The sequence below is a fragment of the Sphaeramia orbicularis genome, chromosome 18, assembly GCF_902148855.1.
Source record: "Sphaeramia orbicularis chromosome 18, fSphaOr1.1, whole genome shotgun sequence".
In the NCBI taxonomy this organism is placed as follows: Eukaryota; Metazoa; Chordata; class Actinopteri; order Kurtiformes; family Apogonidae; genus Sphaeramia; species Sphaeramia orbicularis.
The window spans coordinates 12,832,028-12,857,668 of NC_043974.1; the positions used below are offsets into that span (position 1 = coordinate 12,832,028).

Consider the following 25,641-nt stretch of genomic DNA (forward strand, 5'->3'; position numbering starts at 1 on the left):
AACTAATTAAAACTAACTGAATAAGAGAAAAAAATGTCAAAACTAAATAAAACTAAACTATAATGAAAAATCCAAAACTATTATAACCTTGGTTCTGTGTCCAGCGTCCAGTCCATGTCCAATCGATGTTGCAGCACGGGAGGGCGTTTTAGCCATGGGTACAATGCCGCCATTGCACCACAGGAGGGCGTTTTAGTTATGGGTACAATACTGCTAGTATTTATAATTTACAAGGTAGCACACTGTCACATGACTCAGTGACACTGTAAACTACATGAGTCACATGACTAGGCATAAACTGCCCCCATTACGATCAGTGTGGCTCGCTACAATAATTTTTCTAATTTTTATTAATGGACAATATAATAGCACCATTTACAGAACATTTAACATATTTTTTCTGCTGTTTAAATTTCCTATTAAAACTTACTTGGTATTTCTAGGTTCATGTGCAATGACTATAATCTTTGAATATTATGTGAAAATACATAATACACCTTACTCTTTCCACACAGTTTATTTATTACACAAATGGCATATTTAGTTTTACTTGAATAATTCTAGTTCTCACTGATACTTAAAATTAGAAAATAAAAATTGTGACAGTTAACGTAATAAATATTACGATACCAAAGAAGAATTTTTTCAGTGTAGTGTGGGTGCTCAATATTTTACAGTAACATGTTTTTTTTCCACAGAATATTGAAAGTGGCCCTAAAAATAAATGTTTAGTCTGGGATATGCAAAGAAAAACTCAGATTTCAGATTCAGTCCAGACAGAGCAGCTAATGTGTTCTATTCTAGCATGGACGAAATCTGAAACCCTAAGGTCTTCTCCTGCCGCCCTGTTTCTCCTGACCTCCTCTATCTTTTCATCTATTATCTCTCAGGCCATCTAATATCCATCTATCAGCCCGCAGCTAAAGCAGCCAAACACAACCCCCCCCTCCCCCAATCACATTTCTTTCCTATTTTAACCCGGCTTCCTTTTTCTCCTTTTCATCTATCACATATCCTGTCTCGCTTTGTCTTCATATGTTTTTAAATCCTTTAAAGATAAGTTTGGATTTTGTGAAGTGGGGTAGTATGAGGTACTTATCTGAACTAACCCTTTAATTCTGCCATCTTTCTTCCTCCTCTTCATCTGCGTCTCCCACAAATCAGTCCGAGACCCAAAAAAACTCCCACTCATTCCTCTTCCTCTTCACCTTTAAAGAAAACTCTGAACCTCTTGTTGTTTCTACTGAAACTTGGGAAAACTTGATCCCGATTTGTTGTGCAAGAAATCCTGCAACCTTTCCTTCAAAATAGGTGCATTTCAGTCAGAACATGTCAAGTGGAGAAACTGTTTCCAGATTTGTCACTGTAAAGACCATTCCTTTTAATGTCTTTAAGACTTCAAGACGTCAAAAAAATGTCATAAACTCTGGAATTTATAATATTTTTGTGTTTAAGAGGGGACTAAACGCTGTGTTAGAGATTTATTTCCATTGTAAAATTCATTTTAAGACAGCCAATGCCTATTCAGAGATGCTTAGTATTCATTATCGACTGGTTTAATCAGCTTTCAGAAACTGAAATCCAACCTAAATCAACCAAACCCTGGAGATGAATAAACGCCTCATAAATCCTAACCAAAAAGAATGCAACACACCCTGTCCCCCTCCTCACTGCGCCCACAAATTTTGGTTCCTCCATTCAAAAGTTCCATGAATTCGTCCCACTTTTGACAAGACGTGAGGGACGTTATGGGTCGCCAAAGAGAAAAAAAGGGAAAAAAAACATCTTGACATCCCTTGAGTAGCCCACGTCGCCTGACGGGAAGGACAGAGGGAGGAGAGAGAAGCGGAGAGAGGATGTTTCTACCGACGCCACCGAGGGCAGACGGGAGGGACGAGCGACGAGGAGAGAAGATCCACCAAACAAAGAGAGTTCTGTGTCATCTCAGACCTCAAACTCCAGTCTTCTTGCCAGGGTCGCCACGAGAGGGGACCACATTGCATGGAGGAATGTGTGTGTGTGAGTGCATATGTGTGTGGGGTACATTCTTTGGTTTGGGGCACGGCTATGCTGCAATAAACTGTAAACATATAAACACATGTGCACAGAAATGCATACAAATGATGCCTGTAACAGCCCTATTTAATTTAATATAATAACACGGAAACTACTTCTGAGGTCAAAGCGCTACAGCAGGAGTGGAACTGGTGGAAAAGGTAAGAAAGAAACTGAAAACCACAAATAAACCAGGACTAATTAAAAGAAAAAAATTAAGAATTTTTTTTTTACAGCATTCAGGAGAAGGGGTGGGGGTTTATAAGTTACACTTCTCACTCCTTTTTGAATATGCATTTTATGTCTTATGTTGAAATGTTTTGTCTGTTTATGTCTTTTTTTTTAATATTCATATTCAACATAAATATTTCAATCAATCAATCAATTCCCACCTGAGAGCACGTGCTGAGGCTGATTTACGCAACACTACAACTGTCAACCACCACCATCATTAGGAAATAAGCAGTTCTGCTAAAACATACTATTATATTTACTGGTACAACACTCAGTGATGCTTATTATGATTTGGTTTAGGGTTAAAATGTAAGAACACTCTTAGGTTGAGAGCTGAGAATATGATTTCTTTAATACGCCATTAGTAACACCCAACTAAATATGACATTAAATCTGTAATTTTTCAGTAGAGAGGGTGTGGGTTACATGGAGAAAACTGCACTCAGGCAGACCTTTTGAACCTCATCAGGTGTTCAGAGGGATCAGGGAAGAACAAACTGGACATGTTCTTATGTGATAAGCCATAAAACTGATTACTGGAAAGTAGTTGGAACTGTTCCGAATGGAAAAGCTAGTGCGTAGCTCCAGACGGACATCAAAGGAGTAATATTTAGCTCTTTGAAATGGAATTATACATTGTGGTCTACATAAACTGTAAATGCTATGCTTGGGTCTGAATTCTTCATTAATTTAACTCCGCAGGTCCATCTTCAACCCTATTTCTGAGTAACGACACCAGAAAGGTTGTTTTGAGTGCTGGTCCTTTACATGCAAATGAACCACTTCACACCCCACCCCCTCCAGGTTGTTGACCGTGCTTTCTGTCCCATTCAGCCACTTGTGTTTGTTAAGACAACCAACAATTGAACATTTTAGGTAATCGGCTCAAAGTCTGGACATATTTTCAGTTTTTCTACAACTGCTGCTGCTGATAAACAATTATGTCGTCCTCAGAGTAATGTTCATCGGAAGTCTTGACCTTATATGTGCAAAGGTCATGATGTAACTAGTTATAAAACTAAACAAATTAAGCAGGAATTGAAATGGGTTGTAGAAATCCTCTCGATTGCTGTCAAAATGAATATAAAGATAGCTTTGCAGCACCTGGAGGGTTCAAATTCAAACTTTTTGAACTGTTAGGGTCCAAATACACAAATAAATGTAGCAAATAGTGATGTCCCGATCTGGATTTTTTTCCTTCCGCTCTGATTTTTTTGGGGATTTGTTTTGCCAATAACAATTCAATACTGATCCGATATAGACTTTTTACAATGAAATTTTGATTCAAATTTGGAGTCATTATTTATAGGTTATTATGCTATAATTTTACTTGAGATCACAATTGGGCTGAATATAGAACCTGAACTAAAACAAGTTTGACTCTTAATAACTTTAGTATAATTTTTGCACTTTCCAAATTCATACTGTGGGACAAATTAGAACTTCATATTTTCAACTGCTGTAGTGTGTCTATGGACAGGTCCGTCCAGGTATTATATGAGGGTGCATTCAGTGCCGTGCATTAGTGATGTGAAACGGATTCTTCGCTGGTCAGCTTGGGGTGGGTCAAAAGAATGTCAGTTTATTTGCGGGACGGGTTGGGTCGGATCAAATAATTCCACAAAAGCCCTGCGGGTTGAAAAAAAAACCTGACTTGCACATCACAACCGGAGTTCAGAATGAGTACATGCACAAAGTGAAAGTGAAACTTAAATGCTTTACTAGTTCCTCTAAGCCTCCTGCTGTTGTGCAGTTCTTCCCTACCTCCAGAAACTTTAATTTGAGGGGGCAGGAGTTTGTCCCCCTTATTCCCTAGCCGGACCCGGATCAGCCCGATCTCGTGACTAAATTTGATCCAATCTTCTAAAAAATGCCAGACCGGCAGCCGATACCAATCTATAAATTGAATCAGGATATCCCTACTTTCAGTCCCATTCAGCCACTTTTGTTCTTTAATACAACCAACAGCTGAACATTTTAGGTAATCGGCTCGAAGTTTGGACATATTTTCAGTTTTTCTACAACCGCTGCTGCTGATAATAAATTATGGTGGACTCTGAGAAATGTTTGTCAGAAGTCTTGACCTTACATGTGCAAATGTCGTGATGTAACTAGATACAAAACAAAACAAATTAAGCAGGAATTGAAACAGGTTGTAGAAATCCACTTGATTTTTGCCAAAATTAATATAAAGATAGCTTTGCAGCACCTGGAGGGTTCAAATTCAAACTTTATGAACTGTTAGGGTCCAAATACACAAATAAATGTGCCAAAAACAAATAAAAGTGGGTTTAGCAAAATATGACTCCTTTAACTTATAAAGATAGTGTTCTGTTATAGTGTACCTGGCCATGTAAACATACTGTAAACCTTTAACATGATGTTTTGTGGGGTGGCCATGAGACTTGATTCGACAATATCCAACCATACACATAACCTGTCATGTCTCTGCTGCACTAGTATTTTCATAGCATCTTTAGTAGGGGTGTGAATTGGTAAGAATCTGGCGATACGATACAAATCACAACACTAGGATCACAATACAATATATCACGATATGTCATGATACTGTTAAAAAGGCAATTTTTTAAATTAATTTTGTTTCTTTTTTTAAAAAAAGATTATTTTCTGGAAGAATTGAATTACACCAGAAATATGCACAAATACTAAACACATTTTTATTTCATCAGAACAGGATCTAATGTTATATTCCAAAATATTCTTGTGTTAAAACTTAAATCATGTTTTACAGACATTACAATTTAAGATCCTGTTCAAATGTTCATATTCTATTAGTTCATAACCAATGTCACAACATCAAATATAAACAAAAAGGAAAAACAAAAATGATCTGCAATATCTGCATTTGAATAAATATTTTAAAATATCGATACAGTACTTTTTCATATCGATACAGTATTGTGAAATTAAATATCGCGATATATTGCAGAACCGATATTTTCTAGCACCCCTAATCTTTAGTGCTGTAGGATAAGTTTTACAAGACTTACTGTCAAGAAGCCTGAAAACTATTTGCTAGTACAATTTTTTGAAGATCCAAATGTTTCAGTATGACAAATTTTGAAGGCAATGTCAAAACTAACAGATGTTTTAACTGTTAAAAAAAAAAAGTTTACTCTTGTCAATAAAGCCCGCTCTCAGGTATTTATAATCTCACATTAGAACAGCCAAAGTTCATAACCCGATTAACTGACTTGGCTCTGGATTTCTGTCAGAACTTCACCCAAGACTAACTGTGCTTTTTGGCGTCTAAACCATGAACATAACCACACGGTTTTCAACAGCTTCATTTCATTCCTGTCCTGTTCTCTGTCTAATAACAGCTCAGCACAACATTTAGCTACAGGTCAAAATCACACATCAGCAGAACACAAAACCCAACGGGGGAGGAGAAAAACCTTCCTGTTGCTCGGTAATTTTGTGAGTTTATAACAACATGACTTGCACACGTGTTGCACCCCTGGTCGACTTCTAGACTCACCATACTGTTATTTAAAGGCAAGATGTATCATCTGTGTGTTTAACGTCACACACAAATGCACTGTAATAATAAGAATGAGGATAACTATGCTGATGCTCTTTCACAAAGGGAGGCTGTTATTGCAGAGAATGAGGGTGCACTGATCAGATAGAGACATTCCAACCCTCCTTACACACACACACACACACACACACACACATTAGATTGGATTAGTGTTGTACTTTCAAATGTAATGAATCAACTTCATTGGATTATCAGAGAAAAACACATTCTAGTATGGGTTGTTATAGTACATAACAAAAACACACCGAGGTAATAATTGATGTATATATTATTTAAGATATTTGGGTTTTGACTGGATTTGGACAAAACAAGATCTCACCTTGGGCTTTTAGGAACTTGTTTTGGGGTTTGATCGCATTTTACACCAAACTAAGACTAAATAACTTTCACATCTCAAAATTAAATACTGCTGCAGCCTTTAAAAGAAGAAACCAGATGTTTCAGGGGTTAATTCACAGACTGCATGGTAATTTGCAGCAGACTTTTATTGATATTGGCAAATTCCTTTGGTCACATGAATGCAAGTGCAGATCAGATTCTGACTAAATATAGTGTGAAAGTTTAACTAAAGATGTATTGTCCTGTTTACGGTACAATACACTGCATCACTACATTATAATGTATCATGATTATTTAGAATACTAATGATTAATCTGACGAATAATTGATTGATTGATTGATTGATTGATTAATCAATACAATTATTATTATTCAGTGCTGTGATGGCGAGGTGTGGCAGCAACAATGGCATTTACATTGATGACATTATATTTAGATAAATTGCAGTACTTTTTATCTCATTTGGTTATCATTTATTTAATCATTTACTTACTTATTTTTATTACCGCCCTTTTCTTCCTTTTTCTCTCTCTCTTTTTCTTTTCTCTTCTTCTCACTTCTTCTCATTTAATTATTAATGATTATCTTTTGTCATACCGCTGACTTTTTGAGAAGCCTACATCACAACATTCACACCACATGCACATCCCACACACTTCACCACACATAAAACATTTACACAATCAAGACAGGACATTGATCTATACAACCTGGTCAATCATACATTTTGTTTCTTTTGTACATTACATGCTATAGCCTATATCCTAACCCCCAACCCCCTCCCTACCCCCACATTATGATGACTTAATGTAAATACTGTATTTTATAGTACATAAACTTCCTTGTCACTTGGTGTTGCTTAAATAAAGGTCATAAAAATTCAAAAAATAATTATTTGGTCTAAAATCGTGGTTGAATAAACATGACCGTGTGTTTATTAGAGCTGCACAATATATCGTTTGAGCATCGTCATTGCGATGTACGTGTGCGCAACAGTCACATCGCAGGTCCTGCAATGTAAGAGGTAAATGAACTCAATGTGTTCTCATCTAATTTCAACCTGGGAAACTGACACACACTGCGCACAGTGATCCACCAATCACAATTGTTTTTAATCAGTTTGCCAAAGCAGACCACGCCCCTGCACATGGAGTAAGTCGCTGGTAACAACATTGAAAAATGAGCAACGAGCAAGAGAAAATCACCAAAAACGAAGACTTGGTGCCAAAAAGAAAAGCAACGTCAGTTATCTGGAATTATTTCGGCTACAAGAAGGATGATACTGAAACACGTGTTCTGTGTCGATAGTGCCTTACATCTAATGCCACAACGAGAGGTAACACAAGTAATTTGTTTGACCGATTACGTCGGCACCACACAGCTATTATATCCTCCTGAGTAAAGTAAAGTAAAGTAAAGTAAATTTTATTTATAGAGCACTTTTCACAGACAGAGTCACAAAGTGCTTTATCAATTCAAATCAGAATCAAATTAAGTTTACAGAGACCCAACAGAATCCTTCAGGGGCAAACACTTGTGACTGGTGACAGTGGCGAGGAAAAACTTCCCTTTAACGGGCAGAAACCTCGAGCAGACCCAGACTCCTGAAGGATGGCTGTCTGCCTTGACCAGTTGGGGTTAAAGAGAGAGAGAGAGAGTAAAGGAGGAGAAAAGAGAGAGCGATAGAGATATAGAGAGACTGGGGGGGGGGGGGGATGACACATGGAGTACGTTATGATGAATACATAGAGTGTAATCAGTCTGTGGTGGTCCTGGGTCAGGTGGGAGACTAAAAAGCCTTTTTGAACAGGAGGGTTTTGAGGTGTTTCTTAAAGCTCTCTACAGAGTCCATGGACCGTAGGTGTAGAGGCAGGTCATTCCATAGACGTGGTGCCACAGCTTTAAAAGACCTGTCACCGCGTGTGCTAAAACAGGTCCGTGGAACCATCAGCAGGTACTGTCCTGAAGACCTCAAGCTACGAGTCGAGCTGTAGGGCTGGATCAGGGAAGCAATGTATGCAGGGGCCTGGCCATGTAGGGCCCGGAAAGTTAGCACAAGAATTTTGAAATGAAGACGATATAGAACAGGGAGCCAGTGGAGAGATTTAAGGATGGGAGTGATGTGGGTTCTCCTGTTTGTGCGGGTCAGGAGCCTGGCAGCAGAGTTCTGGACAAACTGTAGACGGGCCAGCTCCTTCTTGTTTAAGCATGTAAACAGGCTGTTGCAGTAGTCTAAGCGAGAAGATACGAAAGCGTGAACGATCATCTCGAGCTCATTTGTGGACACCATAGATCTGAGTTTGGAGATGTTGCGTAGGTGGAAGAAACAGTTTTTGACTAGGTGTTTGGAGTAGAATTCTAAAGACATGTCCTGGTCAAAGATGACACCCAGATTCCTCAGTTTAGTAGTTTTTCACATCACAATATATATCGCAGGGTCAAAAAAAAGTTAAATTGAAATGCAGCCCTAGTGTTTATCCAACATTAAAGTCCAAGATGAAATCATTAAATCTCATGTTTGACCCACAATCCAAAGACATTTCTTTTACTATCATAGAGAATGAAAAAAACCCAGAAAATATTCACATGCAATCAAAGAATTACTACTCGCTTCACGTAGTAGACGTCATATAATCGATTAATTGTTGCAGCTCTAATCACAAAAGAGTGAATCATAAGCCCTGTATCGTGCCATGTATCCTACTATAATGCACGTTCTGTGTCCGATCGATGTGTGATCGATGTTGCAGCACAGGAGGGCGTTTGTACAAGTTTTCCTCAGCTTTCACAGGCCCGATTGCCGCCAAACTTGCCAAATGAATAGAAACATTACCTGACTATCTACTAGGCACAATTTTATGTCTGTATTCAAATGTTGTGAGGTATGCTGGACAATTTTAGCCTCTCAAGCTATTGTACAATGGCACCATGGGTACAATGCCACTAGCACACACACACACACACACACACACACACACATTACCTCGGGTCCCGGCTCACCTCAGACTGGGTCCCGGCTCACCTCGGACCAAGTCTGAGCTCACCACAGACCTTCACAGGCCTGATCGCCGCCAAACTCACCAAATGAATAGAAACATTACCTGACTATCTACGAGGCACAATTTTATGTTCGTATTCAAATGTTGTGAGGTATGCTGGGTGATTTTAGCCTCTCATGCTATCGTACAATGGCGCCACGGGTACAATGCCGCTAGCTGTATCAATAGTAACCTCAGGTAAGTGTATTGACCTGACAAATGAAACAAAACATGCCTTTCCTGATGACCTGTTCTTCATGTAAATCCTCATAATGTAAATAAAAAGCTCTCTGTCTGTCTCTCTCATCAATATTCTCCATTCTGTACTGTGCTGCTGCCCAACAGATGGTTTGCATTAGTTAGGACAGTTAGGAGAGCAAGTCAGGGCAGAGGACACTGAAACACACACACACACACACACACACAAAGATTAGGGACAATAGTATCTCTATCTGATGGCATCCTCATCTACCTCCCGCTGAGCAGATTGCTACTGGAGGCTACCTTTAGTGGAATGCAGGGAGTAACACACACACACACACACACACGGCTGTTTACCAACTACAGACATTTGGTTGCATACCTTCGACCACATGTAAAAACATTCTTTGGTCCAGTGGCTGGATTTCTGTTACTGTGGGACAGGAAAGAAAGATTAGCTTCTTCATCTTTCTTCAGGACAAATCAGATTGCTGAACACTTATGTTTTGAAATATCCTCTGTGACCTCCGACGAGAAACCGTCGACAAAGAAGACGAAGAAGATCAAATCCTTTTGACCCTGAAATAGAAATCCTCCACAGCATCATTATCCGCACGTATCCACTAATCACACACAAAACTCCATAATCAAACAGCAAACAAATAACCTAATGAGTTCCTGAACACTCTGGATTATTCCCTAATTACAGAGCTCAGTTTTCCACATGAAAACCAGCACTGACGTTGCCTCACATCATTAATTAGCAACGTTGCCCTCAGCTTCAGAAGTTGGGCCGGTCTGGAACATGGGTAGACAGAGGATGAGGAAGGTGAGACCAGGTTGTTTTTAGAGTTTTATGAAGCTACAGCTGACATGATGATTCACATGTGACCGATTACGGACTAACTGATTATCAAACCCGGCACTCATATTTTTTTGATTATTTCTGTGAATCAGGGTTTTCCGTTGGTTTTCACAAAGCTTAGACGCTGTATTTTCCATAAGCTTATGCTTGTGGAAGACTTGATGTACATGTGGTGTGTTTTACTACAATTTCACGTAATTTTGAGGCCGTTATTAGTCGAGTGTAATATTTGGAAAAGCAAATATTAGAAAATGAAAACATGCCAAGCCGACTGTAAACCAACTGTGGACCAACATTTATTTTGGTTTGAAATGTTTGTCAGAATGGTTTGGGAGCTGTGTCTAAAACTTATAATGGTAAGAAAATCCAGTTAGGACTCTGATGCAGCTGCCCGTCTTACTTTGTAGAATAGGACAAAGACATCGTTTTCCAAAAGTGAAACGTAAATATCTCAATCTTGCCCTTGCGGTTGAAAAGGTTCCTACAAGTTAAATTTAAGACTTTTTAAGAGCTTTTTAAGACTACTTAGGCCAGAACTGAATGCCCATTTCACAGCCTATTTCATGGCTATAGTGGCAAAAATTCATGTAAATGTATCCATTTACACCAACACCTTACACCATTCTGAGTCATTTCTCACTGGGGGCTGTAAAATTAGTGATAATTGGTTCCTAATTTCAATATGAATAGTCAGGCTGGAATGGGTGGAACTGAGCCGACAAACGTTACTTTTTTGCAGCTTGGACATTTCCCAGAAACATTTCAACACAATGCAACGAACAATTTTACGGCAACATAACTTAAGACCTACTATATTAAATTTAATACTTTTAATAGGCTTTTTTAAGGTATTAAATGCAGATTTGTAAATTCAAGATTTTTAAGACTTTTTAAAACCCTGCAGGAACTGTGGGTTGGAAGAGGAGATTATAAACTCCACAATACCACTAAAAACTCAAAGCTAAAAAAATTCATTCATTAAATCATTGTTTTTCAACCTTGGGGTCAGGACCCCATGTGGGGTTGCCTGAAATGTCTAGTAATTGACAAAAATAAATATAAAAACCTTACTAATAAAAAATATAGCTATGGTGAGTTGACAGAGACAATCCCAATCCATAAAAGACATGACAAACTGTGAAGCTGAAACTGAAGCACTGTGGTTCTGTTTATCTGTCAAATGTTCATTGTGGTCAGTTTCAGATGCTGCAGCTCTTTCATAATTCATAGTTTGAGTTCTTGTTTGTTCAGTATTAATTGTCAGCCTTGTAAATCCAAGCTGGACTGACTGTACATATCCTGACCAAGGAAAATCAAATTCTCACTTTGTGCAGTAATCTGCACCTGGCTTTTCTGCCTCCATCCATAATAATATATATTATACAGACTAAATGTCGTCTAAAATTAACGTTTATTTGCAACATAGTAGAGCAAAACATTAAATGATCAAAAACAAATTAATTTTAGCAAAAAAAAGTCTCTGTTTTGAATGTCTGGGGTCGCCAGAAATTTGTGATGTTAAAATAGGGTCACAAACCAAAAAAGGTTGGGAAGCACTACATTAAATGATTCTTGAAGTTGACTTAAGGCTTTTCTTTGGATGTATACTAGGGGTGCAACGGTATAGGTAGCCCACAATTCGGTCTGTACCTCGGTTCTTGGGCCACGGTTTCGGTACGTGTTTTGTGCATAAAGAGAACAGTTTCTTTTTTCTCCCAAAATGGTATTTCTTGTTTTACTTGTCAGCAAAAACTGAATTTCACAGTAGGAACAAATTCTATCACTGTACTGAATAAAATAACACTTTCTATCCTTACTTGTAAACAGTTATATAAAACAGGCACATGCCCAAAGGGAACTTTTTTTAAATAAATAAATTCCTGTTCTACACAGGGATATATGAAAACGGTGGTATAAAAACGGTTATCTACCGTACGCATTTCCTCGTTATCGCGTGTCACGGTGTATGTGCCCCAGAGTCCTGCACTGGGTCAAGTACCCACGGGAACTTAAAAGTGAGTTACTGTGTAGACAATGTGTTTAATCACAGGTCGGGTCAATTTGTAGGTCAAATGTATGCGGGTATGGGTTTGGAAAAGTGGTGGACCCATCCTGGACTCTGATGTGTGTTGAGTCTAAAGCCACTTCTCTGTTGCTGTCTCTCACTGAGGGGCGGAGCTAATCCGTGATGCAGACTCACATGCATGTCCTGAGACAGAGAGCAGTATTTAAAGTGCCAACACAAAACCAACTGCAAAACCAAACTCCTGCAGACTGTCCTGTACAGGGCGGACCAAATGGTACACGGTTTTCCCGAGTACCGTTACATCCCTAATGTATAGTTTACTTTGAGTTATCTCTAAATTGTATTTATCATAATTTTTTTAGTTAAATAAAAACATTTCTGATAACCACTTGCTATCCAGGCTGCATCACATGTGCAGGAGGAAAACAATTAGAAGGTGAGATGGCAGACGTGACATCACTCTGTCGCTACTGTGTATTATGTGGCTGCAGAATGCATAACAGTCACGGAAGCAAGCTAATTTTGCCTTTGCAGCAGTAGGAAGTAGCAGGAACCAGGAACCATCATATTTTCCATTTTTATATATAGTCTGTGATCTCAAGTATTGTCCGGTCTCTGAATGATTAAACATCAGCGCTCATGTTTCATGGTCCTTATTAGGGCTGTGTATTGGCAAGAATCTGACGATACGATACAAATCACAAAACTCACGATACAATATATCATGATATATCATGATACAGTTAAAAAGGAATTTTTTTGTTTCTTTTTTTTAAAATGATTATTTCCTGGAAGAGTTGAATTACACAAGAAATATGAGAAAATACTAAACATATTTATTTGATCACAACAGGATTTAATGCTATATCACAAAATGTTCCTGTGTTCAAACTTAAATTCTGTTTTACAGACATTACAGTTTAAGATCCTGCTCAAATGTTCATATTCTATTGGTTCAGAACTAACATCATAACATTATTTTTGTGCAATCCCAACAAAGGAACTAACATCTGCCTGTCATAGACAGTAAAAAGTGCTTTTAGGATGCTTCAAATAACCATTATTTAATAATGGATAGATAGATAGATAGATAGATAGATAGATAGATAGATAGATAGATAGATAGATAGATAGATAGATAGATAGATAGATAGATAGATAGATAGATAGATAGATAGATAGATAGATAGATAGATAGATAGATAGATAGATAGATAGATAGATAGATAGATAGATACTTTATTGATCCCGAGGGAAATTCAAGAAATAATAATAAATAAGATATAAACAATGAAGAAAAACAAAAAACAAAAATGAACCTCCGCCATATCTGCATTTGAATAAATACCTAAAAATATCGATACAGTACTTTTTAATATCGATACAGTATTGTGAAAAGAAATATCGAGATATATTACAGAACCGATATTTTCTAACACCCCTAGTCCTTATTAAGTACTATCCCTGTAGCATAATGTGAAAACTGTCTTTGAATATTGTTGAAATACCAATAGACAAGGCGAAGGTGTTTCAACAAAGTTTGTTCACTTTTTACCGCAAATGCATATCAAACATTACTTCCAAATATTAGTTATAAGTCTCCCCGATTACTATCAATCAACCCCTACTGCACGTAAAGCCTTCCTAAACCTCTGTGCAGACAAATGATGACCGTTCTCATCTCAATAAGGGTACGTTTACACGGCAACACTCTGCAAAGATTTCTCCTTTGCGTTATAAAATCATTCCGTGTTAAGACGAAGCCGCTATGATAACGATCTGCGTTAACATGAGTCCGTGAGGACGGCTGAATACGCTGTAGTGGCCATGCCAGACCAGTAGCTGGCGATGTAGAGCTGTAGTGAAACAGTGGCGGTAAAACACGCGCCTGCGCACAAACGATTTCCGGTTTAGACAGCCTTTAAATGAGGAGAAGAAGAAGAGGAGGCGGACAACACTATTTACAAACAACAATGGCGAGTGGTCATACAAAGACGCAGGACTTCTTTGTCTGAACAGATGAGCTGAGCACAGTTAGCAGCACGTATGTTGTTCTGACACCGGCCATTGTTGTTGTGGTTGTTCCTTCTTTTTCTGCAGCTTTATTGTGTCATAGAGGCTGGCAAACCAGCTTGGAGGCGCATTACTGCCACCAACTGGCCTGGAGTGGGTTAACTGGTGGTTCTTGGCTGCGTGCGCATTCGGTGACGTCATATTTTACCCCGGAACGCTCCGATTCGCGTTAACACGGAGCTGAAATGCGGAGCATATCGATAACATTCCACCCTGGACCCTGGTATCAAAAGTTTCCGGATTCAGGCACTCTAGGCACCGTTTCCATGTTAACAGAAGGCTAATCCGTGATGAAATCTTCCCGGAGTCGACTGAATCCTACGCCGTGTAAACGGCCCCTAACATGCACACACAATGAAAACAGTGAAGACAATCATGGGTGTACAGTAGTGAGACTCGGCTAAGGCCCACTCAGACAGACTCAAGTACAACATGTAGATGCTGATGTTCATTTACATAGCCAGCATGTCTGGTCTATACAGATCTGATTCACAGGGTTACAACTGAGATCCATCAAGAAAAGAATAATAAGAAAAAGAATCAAAGTAGGCAATCAATTTAATTTTTTGAAAAAAGGCCACTCCTTCAAGAACAAACTTCATCAGCCAATGAAATTTAGCAAGAGAATAATGGCAGTTTGCAAACACAGACTGATTCATGAGCATTTGGATGCCAAACAATCCCATGGGAACACCGCTTCATAGTCAGGGACCACAGTGCAACCAAAAACTGTTTAAGAGGCACAAAATCTTAGAGAAACATGTCCCCGATACAAATCACCAGAGAGCTCGGAGTGGATCATAAAACCGCATAAGGAAAGCGAGTTGACAGTTTGGAGGCAGCCGCTCTGTCAGATCCAACAATGGAAGGAACTCACCGTTTATCCGCCATAACCGCATGTGACAGGAGACATAAAAGACAAAAAAAGATGCTTATGTTTGATCACAGGCATGTCAGAAAACACAGGAACATGACAACTGGTAGTGTTTCGAATGATTAACGACCATAAAACACGCTACTGCGTCAGGGAGTCTGCGAATGCGCACGAATGTCCGGCCAAGGAATTTTCACAGATTAACACAAAATAGCTGCGCATAAAGTCTCTTTGTTTCTATTAGATATTTGGGATACGCCTATTGAATAAAATAAATAATCTACTGCAGGTTGTTGCATCACAGTTTGCTGCCCAGCAAGTTGTTTGCTTGTGTTTGATTCAAATAAAGTGAAAGCTTGTGCAATGTTTTTAACCCATTTGTCATATTTGCAAGTCAAGGTGTTAATTCTGGGACATTTTTTTTTTTATCAAGATCTTTTTATGGAAGTTTAGTCAATATAATACAAGTGCAGTGCTGAATGGTCCTTACAGAAATCTTAAGTAAGCATGGGTGTAAATCAATCGCAGCTAGCACCACAGAGATAAAAAAAAAAAAACAAAACAGAACAAAACAAAACAAAACAAAGCAAAACAGAGCAAACAACAAACTGTACATAAAATAATCTCTTCTCAGTCATTGCCAGTGCACTAGACATAATAAAAGATTGCTATCATGACAGAAACCTGCGCTAGGAGTAAGTACGGAGTAAGCAATTCTGGGACTTTATAGCTGAGATTCAAGCCTTGAAGTTGACAAAACTCCACAATTAATTTAAACTGGATCCTGTTCTGAAAAAAACAGGAGGGGGGGGTCTCATGCTGATCAGCTTGACTTGCCTCACCCTGTTTTTTTCTAGACTTTTTATTGTGTGGAAATGATGACCGCCAGGTAACTGTAGATATTATTTCTAGTATCACATTTGCCAAGGTTGTGAACTGAGCTGAAGCAGTAATACTTAATGTGATGTAGAATTATGGAGATCACACATTGGTTGATGCAAATATCATTGGTGCATCAGTGTAATGTGGACCATTCTGTTGCAATATGGAACATCAAGCCAAGCTGTCATTTAAAGTAGGCTCTATCTTGGTGGGTTAACCACAGATTTGAGTGGAAACAACTATACTGTTGCCTGAAAAAAAAAAGTCTTAATATGAAATTTTATTTTGTAAATTACAATTTGCGGATTTTATTGTCTTCCATTGTTGCCTCACTCATAGCTGAGGGAGTGCTAAACCAAAAGTGAAATCATTATCACCAACTTCAGTCTCAACGACAACAACAAACCACACTGACATTCCTGGATATGAGCAACAGAGAAAGCAGGCAGATGAAGTTTGACTTAGTTTTGTTTGTCACACACCCAGCCCCTATGCAAGTGGATTATTCTGGAGCAGCAAACTGTTGCTGCCACTCTGGAACCATTTTTCCTTGTCAAGAGCTCATTCTTTGACTGATTCGAATTTATAAGTAGCACATAACCTGGTTAAGTGGCATTATCAACAAAAGAACTTACTGTGATACCGATCAGGAAAAAAAGAGAATGGAGTGCTGTCAGCCAGTTTCCAGATTGTTGTTACTACCAAATGCATACGTACCCTGAACATACCATGCTGTATTCATAGATCTCTTTGAAAGAGGGCAATTTGCTTTCCAGTGTGTCTTGGTACAATATCAGTAATTACGCATATTGATGAAAACAAGAAATTCTATCGTGTTAAATACGTCAGTGCTAAAGTGTTTGCCTTCTTAAAGCAGTGGCTGGCCATACTTTAATGCAAACTTGCAGAATGATTGAATAAAAAGCTTCTTGACAAGCTAAAGGGCACACAGCTTAGCAAACTCACACACTGAGTGGATAAAACCTGCAGTTCACCGCATCATCACACAGCTGATCATCAGCAACAGGGGAAACAAGTGTTCAAGTAAAATTATGTGTATGACACTATGGCTGCATGATACTAGAAAAAACTGACATTGCAATTTTTTTAACCCTGCGATATATATTGCGATATGAAAAAATACTCAGGAATATATAATAGCTGTGCGGTGCCAACGTAAATGTTACCTCTCGTGGCAACAGGTGGAAGGCACTGTCGACACAGAACACGTGCTTCAGTATCATCCTTCTTGTAGCTGAAATAATTCCAGATAATGAACATTGCTTTTCTTTTTGGCACCAAGTCTTCATTTATGGTGATTTTCTCTTGTTCACTGCTAGGGCTGGGTAAAAAAATCAATTTAAATGATTTTGGATCGATTTCTTTTTAATTTTGCCTAATCGATGAATGGTGGTTGAGATCGATTTTTCAGGGTAGGACCGCGAGTAAATGACCCGGAAACTGCCGGCTCAATCTCGCGAGCACCTCGCAGAGATGGGGCGTCTTCGTCGTGCTCATGACAGTTCTGGCACAGTAGGAACGCGGAGGAAGGGTGGGGAAAACCCCTGCGCGGGAGGTCCTCCCGGCCTCAAACTCGAACCCGCAATGCGGAGGAACTGGCTGGCGGAGGTGGGTCGCGGAAGCCAGTCGTTCTAGAAATATTAACTTCGATCACCTGTGGCTGAGTGCGGAGTTAGAGGAATAGGAAGAGGAATAAAAGAGGAATAGGAAAGTGGAAATAACGAAGCTCCACCCACCCTCCCCCTCCAGTGAGTTTCTTGTACCAAGGGCCGACATGATTCTGTTTCAGGGGGGCTAAATTGGTTGCAGTGCCCCAGGGGTGATAGTAATGCGCCATAAGGCTGGAAGCACCAGCCATAAAACAGAATAAAGATGATGCAGAAGTCCGTTCTGAGCCAATGTAGAAACATGGCAATGTTTCTGTCCTGTTCATTATTTCAGAGCAGATTCAGCTATTTACTGCTGAAATGTCATATTTATTTCCTTTCTAATATCAATATTGATTCTGTGTTGCATGGCTGCAGTAGTCAAATAATCAAGTTACAACTCAAAATTGTACTTTGGTATCACTACATGAATCTGAATCAATCAATTAATACTGAATCGAATCAATTAATCGATTCAGAACCTTATGAATCGAAATCGAATCGATTAAGGAAATTGGCCACGATACCCAGCCCTATTCGTTACTCATTTTTCAATGTTGTTACCAGTGACTCACTCCAAACTGATTAAGAACGACTGTGACTGGTGGATCGCTGTGCGCAGTGTGTGTCAGGTACCCTTGAAATTAGATGAGAATATGTTAGGTTCATTTGCCTCCTACATTGCAGGACCTGCAATGTGACTATTGCACACACATACATTGCGATGTCCATGCTCATATGATATATTGTGCAGCTCTATATGACACACATTTCTGAGAACACATAAGCTCCACACCCACCCACCCATCCACACATCCACACACACACCCCACAGTAGTAATTTGTTATGCTCTTGGTGGAATGTTGACCAAATGGCTTATATCCCTCTGCTGTCTCAGACAGGGGGAAACCACCCTTCCCCCCTCCAGCAACAACCCACTCTCAAAGGGCCACTCGTACACTCCTCAAAACATGGAAATCTTGAAAGGGCAGCTAGACCATTTATGTAGTCTGTGTCGAAACTAAAATGTCAATAAATGCACTCCAGAAACAGCAGAGTCACTGTATTAATGACATGATGAATGGTGAGTGACAGAAGTTCCAAAAGCACACGGTTGTTAGTGTCATTCAGTGTTTTAAAAACCAAAATAATTGGACAAGAATTAAGCCAAGCAGACTATGCTGCATACAGCTTTCAGTCACTACAACCAGAACTAACAATAGTTTCTTTTCCACTGACCCTCAAATTGTGCAAATATAACTTGCACACAACAATTAACCTAATGGAGAAACGACAATTTCACCAAAACTCTCATTTTTTGATTAAAAGTTGTTGTGCTGGCAAGACGTGGTTTTTTGGGCATAGCGCAAATGGTATATCACGCAAAACTGCAATGGAAAGACCTTTTTATGCAACTGGAGTCACGTGAATTTAAAAAAAAAAAAAAAAAAAAAAAAAACAGATGTTGACTGATGTTACAACAACCAAAGAAGAAGAGTTTTAAAAGAAACATGGCGCGGTTTGTGTGGACACATCAGGAAACCAAATAATTTTTCAAATTTAGTACAGGATAGAGGGGTAATGTATACAGTAATAATAATTAATATATCTGTAAATCAACACGATATTTACGTTTACCGCCATATTTATGGACTGACTTCTTGTGTCATCCCGCGATAATAAATAAACACATCACTGCATTTGTGATTTAATGGGAAAAAACAATATTACGTACTTCTGTTTTTTTGACATTTAGTAAATATCAGTAAAGTTTTGCACAGATGTCCAATGAAAAAGTGACTAACAACATACAGTAATGTCAAAATATTTCCCTGCAGGAACAGAGCAAAGTATGCAAGTGCACTGTCACATCTTTCCTACTCAGCTAACATTCATTTAAGTGTCCTGTTTACCAGGTTATTTTCTGAATTTTACAGATACCACTGCACATGGCCATAGTGCTGACCTACGGGTTTGTAGCATTAATATCATTAGCACAGGCCACACAGCTAGTGAGGTAATTTCAGTCCATTTATAGCAACACTTTCACATCTGTCCGCACAACTGTGTTCAGTTTCAGTCCACATTCATTTATACAGATGGAGAAATGTGTTGGTGAAGAAATAATGATGGGTAATTACAATTAAGTCTGTCAGCTGTGGGCCAAACTGAGTCTGATTTAGACTGATGCTTTGGAGTTATGTTAGAGTGTAAAAACTTTTTTTTTTTTTGACTCATTAAAAAACTCTAGCGAGACAAATTAAACTGCCACAATACAGGAAATAACTGAAAAAGCAACAGCACCATGTAAAAAAAAAAAATGTCCACAGTGTTTACTTCATGTACATCTTTCCAATATTGTAATAATATTGGTCCAAAATGATGTGGAAATGTAAAGTTTCTATAAAGATAATGACAGCAAACAGCTATGTCACACAGCCTAAGCCTCCAGAAACGAGAGGAAAACATATAGTGTGGATGAAACTTGCCAGAATTTTTTAAGAGGTGAGAATATTGTGATTCAGATCAAAAAGTTAAGATCTTCTGGCCAAATTGCCCAGCCCTGCATTACACTATTTTATTGGGAAAGTGTACAGTCATTGCAGATATCTGAAAAAAAAAGGATGTTACATTGCTTCAACATGACTTTTTTTTTTTTAAGACAGTATATAACCTAATCTGGGAGGTCCTAGTTGAGTTGGTATAGACTGAACCATTACTGAGAAACATAGCACATCCTAGAAGGTAAAAACAGTAATATTTAATAAATTACTTATAATATTGTATAAATCTATCAAAAATATCCATCAGATTGATTCATTATGACCGCAGCTGCAGCTCTGGTCCTCGAACATTAAGCTCACACAGATAATACAACTTATTTACTCATGTTTCAAATAAAATGTGGAAGAGCTTTTCTCTCTCTTGGTTCCTTAGTCACATAAGCACGCATTTTCCTGAGCCTCTCTCTCTGTCGGAAGTGAGAGGATTATGACTGTATTCAGCTGTGTCCATTCAGACACAGTAAACCTCTGTGTGTGTGTGTGTGTGTGTGTGTGTGTGTGTGTGTGTGTGTGTGTGTGTGTGGAGGCTGATGGAAACTCTGCAACTTCTGCTATACCTAAAACACATTTTACACCCCTTCACTCACCCTCACACTTCAACTTTACATCCTCTCTCCATGTTTCGGTCTTTCTCCTTCCCTTCAAGGACTTAACACTTAATCATTAAACACTTTTCTGTCCAGCACTCACCGCCTGAGCTACTTTATTGTGTGTGTAAAATGTGCATGTGTGTGCTCTAACTGGCCACTGGACACAAAACAACCACAGAGCACGGTTTGATTTTTATCTCCTTTAGCAGTCCCAGTCACATTTTCCCAGGGGCTGTGTTACTGTGTGTGACTCTGTGAGTGTCAGTGTGCATGTGTGTGTGTTTCCAGATGACTGAGCTAGGCTTTTCCACTCCCTGCTGTGGTAGCTGTGGTGAATATAGATGTCCACCGTCCAACATTTACACCACCGCCGCTGCGACTTTTGAACGGAGTGGGCGAGAGACATTGGATGAAAGGCAGAGGGATAGAAGGAGAGGGAGCAGAGGTTGCATGTCAGTCGTCCTACTTATGCACTGGATTAAACACACGCATACACACAGACCACCCCCAGCAGAACACACACCAATAATTACTTGCAGTAATTCAAAGACACACTCCTTATTTCCAGCAGCTCACCACCCGCAGTGTGAAACCGTGAGAAGAGGCCAGGAGGAAACGCCAGCCTCCCCCAACTTTATCGCACAAGACGAGGTCACATCAAAATCTGAAAACATGCACTAAATCTCTCGCAAAGCTCACAAACTCCCCCCAAAACATACCTGATACTGTAGAAACAAAAACTGGCTGCAGAATAAGTCACACTATACGTTTTCACACTACCTGGTTTCTATCGGCAAAAAAACCTTATTAATAAAAACTGGACAATAGTGTCACACGCTGAATCACATAGTAATATTCCACTGTTATTCTGAACATGGCAATATCATAAATTTGATAATATAAATATTATTCAGACTGGTACATCCGAAATTACCATTATTCTGATGGTAGCATGTAGCAAAAGGCAAGTGCAATGTGCTCATATTATTCTGGCTTTATAATGGAATACATTTCAGTTGAAGTTTTTACTGCAGTTTTGATACTGCCTTTTGTGTGTTTACAGTGACTGCTGCGTGTCGTACACACACCAATGAGCCAACAGTTTGCAAGGTCATTGCAGTGTGGCTTGCAAGATGTACAATGCTGGAATAGGCAGGTCCATTTTCAGCCACACAGTGGCAAGATTGGCATTCTCCTTCCGTCTGCAATCTGCATGTTATTCTTAAGAAAGATCCTATTATTACACAAAACAACAACAAACTCTGCAGCTGTAACCGCATGCTGAAAATGTTATGTTTTGACCAAGACATGCCTTTTTGTGTAGCATTTTTTTGTTCCGATGTCCTTATGAACACATGTTCCGCCAAACCAACTGCTCTTCTGACACAATTCTGCAAATGCACCTCTTACTACACCCTACACTCAGCACCGCCCAAAGAACTAGCCAAACAAGACAGAGAGATTTTAAAGCTATTCCTGAACAGTAGTGCGTGGTACAAGACTTATCTCCACAAATTACATGGCTCTAACAAAGTGTGAAGATACAGTAGGTCTGTCTATGTGAAACTAATGTTGTGGTGTAGATGCATGGTCAAAGCCCTGATTTTAGGTCAACGGAAGGAAAAAAAATAGTTTTAAACATTATTAGGGAGTTGGGTATTATCAAATTTTTGAGTGTGTAAATTCTGCAACCCCAACCTTGTCAAGAAGATAGTTTAAAGAATGAAAGATGCTGGGGCTATGTTACAACAGTTGAGTAAACCTGTCACCAGTAAAAAACATTAAAACCAGCTTCACAGGAATACTGCTGTTTTTGAAATATGGGCCAAAAATGAAATGTTTTATGCATGTAAACATAGCTAGTGCGATGCAACAAGGTTCAATAACCTGTAAACAATGTGAGAGCAGCTCAAGATATACTCTGTGAATCTTTAATTTTTAAGGATTCCCACATCTCAGAGCCATTTTTACCCTAAAGACAGCCATCTAAAGTGGCTTAAATCTGTCAACACTTCTTACCTAAACAAATTCATGACTTTTTTTTTTTTTTTTTTTTTTTTTTTGCAGATCCCCAAGGGAAACTCTTTTAGCCCCCAGGGAACCCTCTGACCCCACTTTATCAGATTATTTAGGATTTTTTATTCCTTGACATAAACAGCTGACAAACATCAAATACCCCCAAGTATTTGCTTTATCTTTGAGCAATATCTTTTTACCCTATGCAAGACAGGGTGAAAAAGAATAGAGCAACAAATCCGGCTCCACACAATCTAAACCCAGGACTCTGACAGATCCCTTCACCCACTACAAATGTTGCAGACCTCTGAGGTCGACTGGTTCTGGATTACTGGCTGTTCCCAGAGTCCAAACTAAACATGGTAAAATTGCCTTTTGCTTCTGTGCTCCAAAAACATGAAAAAAAAAACCAAAAAAAACTCATAGATGAGGTGACTTCAGGCTACATGGCGACTTCATGACTGATTTTACCTTTTTGGTTCAAATGTAACTGTTTATTTACATTCATTGTGTTTTAGTCTGTGCCCTCTGTAAAGCATTTTGGGTATGAAATGTGCTGCATAATTAAGTTAGTCTTGCCTTTGCATTTTGCAGAGTTTTGTATGGGTTGAACAGTTTAAATCAAGTAGTAGCCAAGCAAACAGAAAAGCATGCATGAATGAGGCAGCAGTCACACAAGTCTGCAAAACTAACCACAACTGCTGTTTTGTTTTGTTTTTGGGTTGTTGCAACAAATATAACCTATATCTTGCACAATGCGATTATTATCATCAGGTTAAGTCTGACTATGCAAATATGACCCAGTACTGTAGATATACCAAAACACATCAGTCCGATTCATGTGAGATTGAATGGATTTTTCTATCAATTTAAGTAGCATTGCAGTTTTCAGTGAGTGTGATCAGGCCATTTAGTGACATTTTAAAGCATATATCCACGTCAGATGTTTTGATGAACTTACTTTAGTGATGATAAGAGGTTCGCCGTGTTCGAGTCCTCCTTTCAGCGTGAACCCCCAAGGCGCACCCCCGCTCAACTGGACCTGAATGTGGGCGAAAGAGACGAGCTGCTCAACCATTTCCATCCTCCGTTCATCGGTTTGTTTTCTTTCTCACTATTAGCCGGGATGAGTTGTTGCTAAGCTAGCTGTGCCGGTAGCGGTCCCTCCGCTTCTCCATCACCGGTCTAACAACAACAGGGAGCGGATGGATGGAAGGATGGATGGATGGATGCGTGGAAGAACGGAGTAAGTGGAGGAAGGGGAGGGAAGAAACTTCAAGTAAGTGTCAAACTCTTCAAAATGATGTCCACAAACCCGACTGCTATTTCCGGTCACTTACTCTTAACGTTAAAAAAAAGTAGGTGCTAGCTTATTTTACAGCTGTCACTTCAGTTATTACCCTCTAATATCATTACATTTGTTGTTCCGTTACAAATATTAGGCTGATAACTCGCTTTTGTAATTTACAGAAGTAGTTTTGGAGCTTTAACTTTGATAACTGAAACAAATACTTCCTGTTTTACTTCGGCTAACTTTAACAGCTAAAAACTTTGAGAAAACTTTTTCCCAAGCAAGGCGGCGGCCCCTCCTACTATTCGAAAAGCGGTGTGTGATTGATAGGCATATCAACCAATTGGACAGAGACCCTGGATAACTTTATCCAATAAAAGCGTCAGATTGAATTTTAAAGGGGAGGGGCTACTGGGACAACAACTGCATTGTAGAATGCAGGAAAACTAAGACTGGCATTAATTACTATGGATTGAGAAATGGTGTTTTCAATCTAATTTCATCTATTTTTACACTTTATTTTTCTCTTCATTATTCTCTGCAATATATATATAAATAGAGATTTTTTTTTTTAGCTTGTCAGAACAACCACCAATCTTAACACTACATTGTCTTTCTATGTAAAAATGTGTGTTTTAACCTCTCTATCTTTGTGACTGCGTATGTTTTCATACTTGATTAAGGCTTTTACAACAACACAATCATTATCATTTCACACCACATGCTGTACCAGAGACAATTTTTTTTTTTGTTATTATTTTATTGAGTGTTAATAGTTGAGTTGTTAACCCTTTCATGCACGAATTATGAGAACCTTAATCAATATTTTTTTTCTTGAGTGTTTTTGTCCCTCTTTAGGCATGAAAAAAGCAATGCAATACATTAATTTATTTATTTTTATTTATTTATTTTTTAATGAACGTATTTTTCATGGAGTTACAAAAATGTCCATTCAGCTGGACACCATGCATTTAAGTTTTGAAGCAAAGAAACATTTATACAAAAATCATCATCAGAAAGTGATAAACTGTGTGAAAAGTATGAAATAAAAGCATTTTTAATGCCCCTAATTGCTAAATTGCTACTGTTTTCTCACATGTTATCACACTCTAATATTAGTTATCACTTATTTCATGGAGATATTATCCTCCTGAGACCCAGGAAATGGACAGTTTTAGCTTTTGTACATTAAAAAAATTGTCTTGATTGGAAACTGCATAATGCAACAGTTTTTTTCAGATACATTTTTAAAACAATTTTTATTTATTGATGGATTTTTTTTAATGGAACGTCCTTTGTAATGGACAGCATTTTTAAAGTAAAACTGTCAAACTTTTGTCCCCTACAGAGGACAAAATGC

The 25,641-nt window shown here is 38.6% G+C and overlaps 1 protein-coding gene across 1 annotated transcript in view; it reads right to left on the bottom strand.

Moving 5' to 3' along the window:
• The window catches only part of shroom4 (shroom family member 4), a 142,653-nt gene extending 118,462 nt beyond the window's left edge, over positions 1-24,191 (bottom strand). The window contains exon 1 of the mRNA XM_030162242.1: positions 23,952-24,191. Within this exon, the coding sequence (XP_030018102.1) occupies positions 23,952-24,074 (123 nt within the window). The 5' untranslated portion in view covers positions 24,075-24,191. The remainder of the gene's footprint in view (positions 1-23,951) is intronic.
• Between the last annotated feature and the right edge of the window lie 1,450 nt (positions 24,192-25,641).